Here is a 13,587-nt window from a genome sequence, read left to right as displayed (position 1 = left end):
TCCTTTTCCGAGTACAGGTAGCTGAACACACCACCCCCCAGTTCCGCACCAAATGTCATCTACTAGAAGATTTCTGTGGTCACATTCAGAATAAGCCATCATGTTGAAAATGACAGTACTAAATATAGAAAAAAACATGTTTAGTTTTAATAACTGGATGGATGTAAGTAAGGTGAAAGTTTAACGTCGCGTCCAAGATTATTGCACTTATATAGCGACGTGCATGCACGTGTGTGTGTGGCTGCTTGTACTAAAACGGACTGATGCAAATATATAGTGCTAGCCGACTGAGATACAATGCCGCAGTTTAACATGAATACCCCACTCAGACACAGTATACTGACTCCGAGCAGACCCGTCCTTGTTTTAGCCCCTTAATGCCGAGCGCCAGGCAGAGTAACAACAAGTACCTTCGCTCTCTGGGCGGGCGCTCTACCACTAGCCACTACCTCTTAACATGAGTATAGGCTAACAGCATTTTGCACATTGTTTTTAGCTGAATCAAGTAACGATCTACCTCATCGGTGAGGCGACGGGTAATCAGCTACGCCACCACGCCTTACTGCCTGATCTTCATTTGTTGGCTCTTACACCAAATCTACGTGTCGGCTACTCAGAACATATTCTACACCGAAATCCCAACGAAGAGACAAAAAACATAACAAGACCCAATGACAATATATCTCAAGTTTAAGTTAATATAAAGCAATAACATAACAACTGGAATTCCACACATTAGAGAGTCGTAACAACGCAACAACATGGCTTAAAGATGAGTTGGCTGATCAGTTAAACTCTTGGCTTCAATAATGATTGATATCACAACATCACAATACATATCATTATCACAAATAAGACAAGATTTTCTGAGACATGTTTACCCGACATAATACATGTCATTGTAGAAAAAACAAAGAAAATATACTTCAAATGAACATATAATATTAACATGTCTCTTAGTTGTGCCAGAATCGCCTGATAATGAGTTGGAATCCCAGTTTCGCCCTGATGATGTTTCTTGGCGATAAATGTCCAACCGTTGCATTAGTTCGGGTTTTCCTCACACTCGAAGCGGTGACATAACGGACATACCGCTCACAACGGCGAACAACACAGCTCATTCATGATACATCCCTCACCCCACCCCGCACATTCTGCTTGTGTGGGGCCCATGACGAGGCATGGAGATCTGTACACTGTTTACATCACAGATATCTTAACAGCCAAGGCTGACTAAACTGGAGAGTAAATTATCCACGTCACTTGCCCGTTGTCGTGCACACTTTGATTTCATTTGCTGTGAAAAAACAAATGGTATTATAAATCATATTGAGTGGTATCACAAAATAAGCTTAATATGTATTGATTATTGATTATGTAATTATTTTCTATTGCATTTAAAACCAGAAAGCGTTAAAATATTGTTATTGTTGTTATATTTAAAAAGAAGTATGCCACGCAGGAAAAGAAACGCATAGTCTGAAAAGTATTAAAGTCATTCAGAATTGGGTATCATTAGCGATAAATGGTTTCACAACGTGCACATTGTTTGGTTTTCATCACCATATTTGAAGCAAAAGGCGAACAAATTTAAATTTCAAAGAAACTGAAGAAAAGTCTAGGTCCCACGGATCTTACAAAACGTTTGCTACACGCAAACTAGTATCAATACAAGTGGGGGGTCTCACACGTCTTTCCATGCATGGACCAACATAAGGTTGTTTTTCAACATGACAATGCCCACCCACCCTCAGCTCGACTCACAGCTCATTCCAAGCACAGAACAACACCCCTGTTCTTTAGCGCCCACAGATATCCTCAGACCTGACCTCAGCTGAACATTTGTGGGGCGAACTTGATGGGTGTTTATGACGCCGTAATTCTGAGCCCCAGACATTGTAGAACTTATCGTTTCATGCGAACTCGTGTGTATATTTGTGAATTCTTCTGACACTGACAATATTAAAAACGTTGTTGTATCTTTGTAACCATATGAACAGCTCTTTACCTTAAAATGTCGTTGAAGAATTCAGGTATGCGTTTCTTGTTTTAAGTGGTATATGTGATTAAAAAGTATCAATTTCAGACGCAATTGTCGGCTTGCGATAAGCATATCATTTTGTATATGTTGTAACCCTGGATCTAGGTCAATGGCCATATTTGCACTCTTTTTATTTCACTATTTATTTCACATTTGGGAGCTGTTGGATAGCCTAATGGTTAAAGCGTTCGCTCGTCACGCCGAAGTCCAGGGTTCGATTCCCCACATGGGCCCAATGTCTGAAGCCACCGTGATATTCCTGGAATAGTGCTAAAAGCGGCGTAAAACCATATTCACTCACTCACTCTTTCACCTTTAGGAATTACTTTTTATCACTGTTGCATTGATCCTTGTTGTAATTCGTTTTCATCAACACACCACTTATATAATAAATAATGATAATGACTCGGTGGTATTATTTATGATATCCTTATTATGTGATAACGTTTAAAACTTTGCACACCTTTGACCTTGGCACAATAGCTGTCATCTGGATCGGCGGTACACGCCTGCTTGCTGGGGTCGGCAGTGAAGTCACTTCCGGTACACGTGGCGTCCTGTTTGACACTTCCACTACACGTGTAGTACAGGTTACAGTTGTCGGGGTATGTGGTGGGTCTGGGGACTGCCACACGGTCAGCCGTACAGTCACAGGGAGACACGTCTGTAATTATTACAACCAGCAGGGCTTTGTTAACATATCTTGTCGTATACACAATATAAATAGCCAGCTCTGGAAGGAAAGAAATCGGCATCAATGAGGGATACAGTCCAGTCAAGTGATTTACAATGCACGTCGTACCTACCTTGTGTGTACATGAACATTCTAGATAAGTGATATACAATGCACGTCGTACCTACCTTGTGTGTACATGAACATTCTAGATACGTGATATACAATGCACGTCGTACCTACCTTGTGTGTAGATGAACATTCTAGATAAGTGATACACAATGCACGTCGTACCTACCTTGTGTGTACATGAACATTCTAGATAAGTGATATACAATGCACGTCGTACCTACCTTGTGTGTACATGAACATTCTAGATACGTGATATACAATGCACGTCATACCTACCTTGTGTGTAGATGAACATTCTAGATAAGTGATACACAATGCACGTCGTACCTACCTTGTGTGTACATGAACATTCTAGATAAGTGATATACACGTCGTACCTACCTTATGTGTAGATGAACATTCTAGATACGTGATATACAATGCACGTCGTACCTACCTTGTGTGTACATGAACATTCTAGATACGTGATATACAATGCACGTCGTACCTACCTTGTGTGTACATGAACATTCTAGATAAGTGATATACAATGCACGTCGTACCTACCTTGTGTGTACATGAACATTCTAGATAAGTGATATACAATGCACGTCGTACCTACCTTGTGTGTAGATGAACATTCTAGATAAGTGATATACAATGCACGTCGTACCTACCTTGTGTGTACATGAACATTCTAGATAAGTGATATACAATGCACGTCGTACCTACCTTGTGTGTACATGAACATTCTAGATAAGTGATATACAATGCACGTCGTACCTACCTTGTGTGTACATGAACATTCTAGATAAGTGATATACAATGCACGTCGTACCTACCTTGTGTGTACATGAACATTCTAGATACGTGATATACAATGCACGTCATACCTACCTTGTGTGTAGATGAACATTCTAGATACGTGATATACAATGCACGTCGTACCTACCTTGTGTGTACATGAACATTCTCGATAAGTGATATACTCGTCGTACCTACCTTATGTGTAGATGAACATTCTAGATAAGTGATATACAATGCACGTCGTACCTACCTTGTGTGTACATGAACATTCTAGATACGTGATATACAATGCACGTCGTACCTACCTTGTGTGTACATGAACATTCTAGATAAGTGATATACAATGCACGTCGTACCTACCTTGTGTGTATATGAACATTCTAGATAAGTGATATACAATGCACGTCGTACCTACCTTGTGTGTACATGAACATTCTAGATACGTGATATACAATGCACGTCGTACCTACCTTGTGTGTACATGAACATTCTAGATAAGTGATATACAATGCACGTCGTACCTACCTTGTGTGTAGATGAACATTCTAGATACGTGATATACAATGCACGTCGTACCTACCTTGTGTGTACATGAACATTCTAGATAAGTGATATACAATGCACGTCGTACCTACCTTGTGTGTACATGAACATTCTAGATAAGTGATATACACGTCGTACCTACCTTGTGTGTAGATGAACATTCTAGATAAGTGATATACAATGCACGTCGTACCTACCTTGTGTGTACATGAACATTCTAGATAAGTGATATACAATGCACGTCGTACCTACCTTGTGTGTACATGAACATTCTAGATAAGTGATATACAATGCACGTCGTACCTACCTTGTGTGTACATGAACATTCTAGATAAGTGATATACAATGCACGTCGTACCTACCTTGTGTGTACATGAACATTCTAGATACGTGATATACAATGCACGTCATACCTACCTTGTGTGTAGATGAACATTCTAGATAAGTGATATACAATGCACGTCGTACCTACCTTGTGTGTACATGAACATTCTCGATAAGTGATATACTCGTCGTACCTACCTTATGTGTAGATGAACATTCTAGATAAGTGATATACAATGCACGTCGTACCTACCTTGTGTGTACATGAACATTCTAGATACGTGATATACAATGCACGTCGTACCTACCTTGTGTGTACATGAACATTCTAGATAAGTGATATACAATGCACGTCGTACCTACCTTGTGTGTACATGAACATTCTCGATAAGTGATATACTCGTCGTACCTACCTTATGTGTAGATGAACATTCTAGATAAGTGATATACAATGCACGTCGTACCTACCTTGTGTGTACATGAACATTCTAGATACGTGATATACAATGCACGTCGTACCTACCTTGTGTGTACATGAACATTCTAGATAAGTGATATACAATGCACGTCGTACCTACCTTGTGTGTATATGAACATTCTAGATAAGTGATATACAATGCACGTCGTACCTACCTTGTGTGTACATGAACATTCTAGATACGTGATATACAATGCACGTCGTACCTACCTTGTGTGTACATGAACATTCTAGATAAGTGATATACAATGCACGTCGTACCTACCTTGTGTGTAGATGAACATTCTAGATACGTGATATACAATGCACGTCGTACCTACCTTGTGTGTACATGAACATTCTAGATAAGTGATATACAATGCACGTCGTACCTACCTTGTGTGTACATGAACATTCTAGATAAGTGATATACACGTCGTACCTACCTTGTGTGTAGATGAACATTCTAGATAAGTGATATACAATGCACGTCGTACCTACCTTGTGTGTACATGAACATTCTAGATACGTGATATACAATGCACGTCGTACCTACCTTGTGTGTAGATGAACATTCTAGATAAGTGATATACAATGCACGTCGTACCTACCTTGTGTGTACATGAACATTCTAGATACGTGATATACAATGCACGTCGTACCTACCTTGTGTGTACATGAACATTCTAGATACGTGATATACAATGCACGACGTACCTACCTTGTGTGTACATGAACATTCTAGATAAGTGATTTACAATGCACGACGTACCTACCTTGTGTGTACATGAACATTCCAGTCAGGTGCTTTACAATGAACGATTGTACACACCTGTTTTGAAGGTAAATACAGCGCAGCCTTCCAGGTTCAGTGTCATCCCTCCGGCATCTGTCAAGTAACAGCATATCTCGGCACCATCCCAAAGCCGCGGAAAACGTTGTGTGACTTCGGATATCACAGACGATGAACATCCCTCTTGAGTCGTGATGTTTGACTGATCGCTGAAAGTGTTTTCCCTGATCACGCCAGTGTTGAACAGCACTCTCCAGCGGAGGGAGGTCGCGGGGTGCCCAAGTGTTCTCTCACAGGACAAAGTTGCCTGCCACGCGTCCTCGATCAGTTTTTCTTTTGTAATTTTTAGAGTTGGCTTACTGGGTTGAACTGTAAGAAAACCATTGGAATCTAGAAATCTGTGGGGATAGTTAATGTTTCCTGTAAGAAGAAGCCATAAGAAGTTCAGAGACTTGTACACATTACCAGGGTTGTGTCAAAAGAAACTGGTGAAACTAAGTTGAGGACTGAATGTCCATTTGTTCTATTTACATTGGTTCCATTGAAAGGAGTCGAATTGGCAATATGTGATACTAAAATGAGGTCACGATTTGTTTGAATTTGAGTGAATATTTTTAGAAAGAGTCAGCGTTTATCCAAACCTGTGCTCATCGAAAACACAGGGTTACACTTGATATGTGATTCGGAAATATAGTTTTAAGGCTGGATGTTGGATACCTTGAGATTTATCATGTTTTCACAAGAATTCCAATAATTGAATACTGTAGGAAGACCGATTTCTAACCACATTTGATTGATGTAGTATCCTAAACAGCATCATTAGTAGCTTCCCTGGCGTAGATTTATGAATGTTGAAAATGTCATTCAAAGAATAGTCTATCACACGTACTTACCAAGTACTTTAACCGTGGATGTAGTCTTGACAGTTCCAAACTCACCAGTTACTCGACACTCATATTGTCCCGAGTCCGAACACGTGGCTCCTTTCTTTGTGAGGGAGCATTCTCTCCCATTGACGTCAATGCTGATGTCGTCTTTAAGTTGAACCCCATCTTTGAAAAATAGGACATAAATAATTTTGGAGTCATCAGATATTGTACAAAGGAGATACAAGTCATCCTCGCCCTCATTAAAGGTTATATCTGGCATTGTCAAATATGGAAGGGACGTAGTTGTAGTCGTCACCGTCGACGTGGTTATCGTCGTTTCCGGAAGGGTTGCTGTGGTAGTTGACTGGCTTGTTGACGTTGACGGTGTTGAAGTCGATGTTGATGATGGAAACGTTGTTGATGAAGCAGGTGAAGTTGTTGTTTGTGAGGAAGTTGTTGATGTTGATCGAGAAATCGTTGATTGTGGTGAAGACGAAACTGTAGATGGTGATGTTGTTGTAGTAGTGGACACTGTTGTTGGCGATGAAGATGACGATGGTACCGATGGAGAAGTTCTTGTTTGCGACAAAGATGAAGTTGATGGTTCTGTTGAAATGAATGTTGTTGACGATGGTTGTGTTTTCGATGTTAAATCAGTTGGTATACCAGATTTACTGGATGTTTCTGGATGTGTTGCTGGTCTGGTTGATGAAGCTTGTGGCGCTGAAATTACCACAAACAATAGTCTGTATTCATTACACATGTCTGTATACAGGAACCAGAAAAATGGAATGATGTTGTTTTAATTATATACAAAGTGTGTCTTCACATTTCTCAATAAGAGCCAGCCATGCACAGATCTATCTTTAAATTATTTTGAAGACGTCAAGCTATTGTTGTTGCAGTTGATTTTGGACATTCCGAGTGTGCATTATGTACAAATTCATCCAATCTATAACATTATAGAGAAAGCATACATCAACCATTTAAGTTAGATTTAAGTCAGAGCTAGATGATTATACTGCCGGAATCAACAGATTCTTATGATTTCCACATTAGTGAATGTGAGTGAGTTTTGTATTACGCCGCTTTTAACAGTATTCCACTCATATCGCGACGTATCAGCTTAATGTGTGAGGAAAGCCCAAAGTGATGCAGGTCTCATACGTTTACCACGTCCGTGAAACCCACGAGCACTGGTATGGTGCTGACAAACCCAGAAACAAAATCGGGGCGAACCGGGATTCGAACCCTCAATCATAAATTTCTGGCGTGCCTAAAGGACGCAACTATGACGACTGGGCCACCCGTGCACCCGATGTCTCCATTACAGATATGAACGAATCAAATAGAAAAATGCGTACCTGTCTTGTTGCTGGCTAGGACACCACCTACAACTGCCGCTCCAACGACAACGATGACGATGACAACTACTGCAACAACCAGGAGTCGTTTATGTTCCAGAAGAAAGGGATGTTTCAGTGGACGGGTGGAGGCGCGAGTGGTTTCTGTTTCGTAGGCACTTCCCCTCGTGTAGTTTTTGTATTCCGGCTTGAGTCTTGTAGCTCTCTGGAGATACACATGGACACACTTCCACAGCATTAAAAAAAAACTTCCAGAAGAGGTCATGTATTCCGGCCTAGATACCTGTGTCTATAAAACCGTTATCCTACAAGAACACTGGAACGACATGACTAAACCCCTTCCTTCACATACCTCTTGCTCAAAAGTTGTTTGATCAAGGCTACAACATTCAAGGCCTCAGTAAAGCTTTCAAAACGTGTTTATGGTAGACATGTAGACACATTACAAAATTTGTCGCATCAGTGACCCAATAATGTCCGATGTAATGGCCTGTTTTGGGCTTGTTTACGTGTTTATTTCAGGCGAACAACTGACCTGCCTGTGTATGTGTGTGTGACGGGTGCCACCGATGTTGTAGGATAACGCTCACCTTTAGAATAGTCTATTAATTTCTCCAGGCTGCGTTCAAGACACTTCTTCAAGCTCTGTATCACTCCAGTGTATGAATTTGGAGAGATAACTTTCTTACTGTGAGAACGAGCCATTGCTTGGATGTTTTCACCGATTGTTAGTATGTGCTTCTTTCTTGCTAAAATGGATATGATTATCGTAAAGTTCGCTGTAATTTGAAAATTCCATGTTTGGGTCAGCGATGGGACATTATCAGTCATGTTGCCATGTGGATTTAAAGAATAATGACGTACATTACTGTATGGGTGCAGCTCTAACGACATGCTTATATAGTGTATATATGTACTAGGAAAAGAGACAGCATATGACGTTCTAACAGCATGCAAATGACCTTCTCCAGCGTTGGTGGAATCGAAGGTCCAGGTCAAATGACGCCTCGCGTACGTGACGTGTTTCTGGACAAGGTCACATTGACACATTGACGTCTGTTTTCGCCATAACAACGGTAACGCATTTTCAGGGCATTATTATCCCATTATTATACCATTAGTGGCGGACATCGCACTTCTCCAAATCACAATGCCATAGAAAACAGAGCTACCCTAATATCACCATGTGTATATATATATATATACCATCACCAAATGCCACACCATCACCACACATCACCATGACTATCACCACATGCCACACCATCACCACATATCACCATGACCATCACCATATCCAACATCACCACATGTCACCATGACCATCACCACATATCGCCATGACCATCACCATATGCAACATCACCACATGTCACCATGACCATCACCACATATCACCATGACCATCACCATATGCAACATCACCACATGTCATCATGACCATCACCACATATCCCCATGACTATCACCACAGGTCTCCATGACCATCACCACATGTCTCCATGACCATCACCACATGTCCCCATGACCATCACCACGTGTCTCCATGACCATCACCATATGCAACATCACCACATGTCACCATGACCATCACCACATGTCCCCATGACCATCACCACGTGTCTCCATGACCATCACCATATGCAACATCACCACATGTCACCATGACCATCACCACATGTCTCCATGACCATCACCACATGTCCCCATGACCATCACCACGTGTCTCCATGACCATCACATGTCCCCATTTTCATCACCACACATCACCATGACTACCACCACATGCCGCATCACCACATGTCACCATGACATCACCACATATCACCATGACCATAACAACATGCCAGAACAACACAAGTCACATGACCATCGCCACATATCACCATGACAATCGCCACATGTCACCATGACCATCGCCACATGTCACCATGACCATCACCACATGTCACCATGACCATCGCCACATGTCACCATGACATGACCACATATCACCATGACCATAACCACATGCCAGAACAACACAAGTCACATGACCATCGCCACATATCACCATGACCATCGCCACATGTCACATGACCATCGCCACATGTCACCATGACCATCGCCACATGTCACCATAACCATCGCCACATGTCACAATGACCATCGCCACATGTCACCATGACATCACCACATATCACCATGACCATAACAACATGCCAGAACAACATAAGTCACATGATCATCATCACATGTCCCCATGACCATCACCACATGTCCCCATGACCATCACCACGTGTCTCCATGACCATCACCATATGCAACATCACCACATGTCACCATGACCATCACCACATGTCCCCATGACTATCACCACAGGTCTCCATGACCATCACCACATGTCCCCATGACCATCACCACGTGTCTCCATGACCATCACCATATGCAACATCACCACATGTCACCATGACCATCACCACATGTCCCCATGACTATCACCACAGGTCTCCATGAACATCACCACATGTCTCCATGACCATCACCACATGTCCCCATGACCATCACCACGTGTCTCCATGACCATCACATGTCCCCATTTTCATCACCACACATCACCATGACTACCACCACATACCGCATCACCACATGTCACCATGACATCACCACATATCACCATGACCATAACAACATGCCAGAACAACACAAGTCACATGACCATCGCCACATGTCACATGACCATCGCCACATGTCACCATGACCATCGCCACATGTCACCATAACCATCGCCACATGTCACAATGACCATCGCCACATGTCACCATGACATCACCACATATCACCATGACCATAACAACATGCCAGAACAACATAAGTCACATGATCATCATCACATGTCCCCATGACCATCACCACATGTCCCCAAGAACATCACCACATGTCCCTATGACCATCACTACATGTTTCTATGACCACCACTACGTTACAGGACCATCACTACACATCACCAAGACCATCACCACAACCCACATCACCACATATCACCATAACCATGACCACATGTCACATGACCATCACCACATGTTCCCATGACCATCACCACATGTCCCTATGACATCACCACATGTCACCATGACCATGACATGTCACCATGACCATCACCACATGTCACATGACCATCACCACATGTCCCCATGACCATCACCACATGTCACATGACCATTACCACGTCAAATGACCATCACCACACATCACCATGACCATAACAACACGCCACATCACCACAAGTCACATGACCATCATCACATGTCCCAATGACCATCACCACACATCAACATTACCATCCTACATGTTCCAATGACCATCACCACGTTACATGACCATCACTACACATCACCAAAACCATCACCACAACCAACATCACCACATATCACCATGACCATGACCACATGTCACATGACCATCACCACAACCCACACCACCACATATCACCATGACCATGGCCACATATGACAATGACCATCACCACATATCACCATGACCATCACCACATTTCACCATTGCCATCACAACAAATGAATAAAATGAATAATCACAACATGTCACCATGACCACAAGTTACCATGACCATCACCATATGCCTCATGTCCACATGACCATTACCACGCCACATGACCATAACCACATATCAATATGACCATCACCTTATGTCCCCATGACCATCATATTATGTCCCCATAAGATCACAACGTGTCCCCATGACATCACCACATGTCACCATGGACATCACCACATGCCTTATGTCACCATGACCATCACCACATATCACATGACCATTACCACGTCACATGACCATCACCACAACCCACATCACCACATATCACCATGACCATGACAACATGTCCCATGACCATTACCACGTCACATGACCATCACCACATGTCCCCATGACCATCACCACATGTCACCATAACCATCACCACACGTCACCATCACAGTGACTATCAGCATATGTGACCGTGACCATCAGCATGTCACCATGACCATCTCCACATGTCTCCATGACCATCAACACATGTCATCATGACTATCAACACATGTCCCCATGCTATATCACCACATGTTCCCATGACCATCACCACATGTCCCTATGACCATCACCACATGTCACCATGACCATGACATGTCACCATGACCATGATCACATGTCCCCATGACCATCATCACGTCACATGACCATCACCACGTGTCCACATGACCATCACCTCATATGTCACAATGACCGTCACCACGTGTCAGCATCCCCACCTTTCACAATCACATCACCACATGTCACAATCATCACACGTAACTATCACTGTGACCGCTTTTCGCATTCACCACATATCACCATGACCACATGGCACCATCACCATCACCATCACAACAAAATACAACATAACATATAACCGACACATTTTAGAAATCTTCAAAATGGCGACACTCGAATTACCAGCTGATTTATATTTCCGTGTTCAGCACGAGCCTTCTCTACATTACCTGAGATCTCGCGCATGTCAACCTGACGCTAGCATGAGACTACGTTCACCTACCTTTGTCCATAGATACTTCTCCCCTTTCCCAGAGGATGCCAGCGCTTCATTTATGATGGGATTGGCATCATCCTGCCTCGGCTCCATGCTCCCAGTACGAGTACGTCTACCCCGGATACATCTGTTTTCCAGCACAGTGAACCGGGAGTCTTGGTCCACTGCCCTCACAATGGGGAATGTAGACTCAGTCATGAACGTGTATGTCGCAACAACATACCCGGTGTGCTGCCGTATCAGTCACAGTCACTGCATTTGTGTGGCGTTTTGCCAGGCCCAGTCATTACGCAGTGAGTGTTGCTCATTCCCTGGTTTGGGCAACTAAGTAATCTGCGTAATCCACTGCTTACCATCACAGCTTATTGATTTATATGGTAATTTATTAGAGCGTTTCACATTTCACATTCATCTTGCGATAAACCTGAATCCATTGCTTACTTGATACTGGAATGTCAAGACCATGCCCCAGCCGAACTCCGTTAAAACAAGAATTGCAATTAGATCCGCTATCTGTCATAGATCTCCTTAAGCCACGAGATGCAATAGCGAAGGCCAAACTAACTCTATTTCTGATAGATGGACGGCTACTCGAACGTATATAAAACAGAGCAGCCAAAGATAAAAATGAAATTATCTCAATATACGAAAATAGAAATCATATAAATACAAAAACAGAAATTCTGTGAATACCAAACTCACAATAGATATGTGTACCCCACTCACACACACGAGTCTCAAAGAGGGACAGGTCAACCGAAATATCTGAGGCAGAAGGTGGACCTCTTAAACTCCTAAAGCAACAACAACGTTTCACATTTACATTGAATGATACATTTTGAAGGAAGCAGTTTGAACCTGGCAACAGATTGTGGCAGCCTGATTCTGCCATATCGGTAAGATCAGCTAACAAATTTGACAGTACTGGTAGCGGTCAGGGCTACGGCAAATGTTACTGTATTGGTCAATGCTCAGTAGATGCAAGAAGTTGCCATCCATAATTCTCTTCCCAATAGATGAAAGTCTGGAAACCTGTTCCA

The 13,587-nt window shown here is 42.5% G+C and overlaps 1 protein-coding gene across 1 annotated transcript; it reads right to left on the bottom strand.

Annotated features, from left to right (window-relative positions):
- Window positions 1-672: 672 nt before the first annotated feature.
- LOC139448176 (location of vulva defective 1-like) lies at window positions 673-12,760 on the bottom strand. The gene is made up of 6 exons (XM_071229697.1): window positions 12,554-12,760; window positions 7,983-8,187; window positions 6,643-7,341; window positions 5,789-6,118; window positions 2,505-2,705; window positions 673-1,297 (listed from the first exon to the last, which is right to left on the bottom strand). The coding sequence occupies exons 1-6, from the start codon at window positions 12,743-12,745 to the stop codon at window positions 1,260-1,262; spliced, it is 1,665 nt and encodes a 554-aa protein (XP_071085798.1). The 5' UTR covers window positions 12,746-12,760; the 3' UTR covers window positions 673-1,259.
- Window positions 12,761-13,587: the final 827 nt, after the last annotated feature.

This window comes from Haliotis cracherodii, unplaced genomic scaffold (assembly GCF_022045235.1).
Source record: "Haliotis cracherodii isolate W230 unplaced genomic scaffold, xgHalCrac1.p SCAF_7, whole genome shotgun sequence".
Lineage (NCBI taxonomy): Eukaryota > Metazoa > Mollusca > Gastropoda > Lepetellida > Haliotidae > Haliotis > Haliotis cracherodii.
Note: the sequence above shows the minus strand (reverse complement) of the source record. Positions and strands in the feature narration are given on the sequence as shown.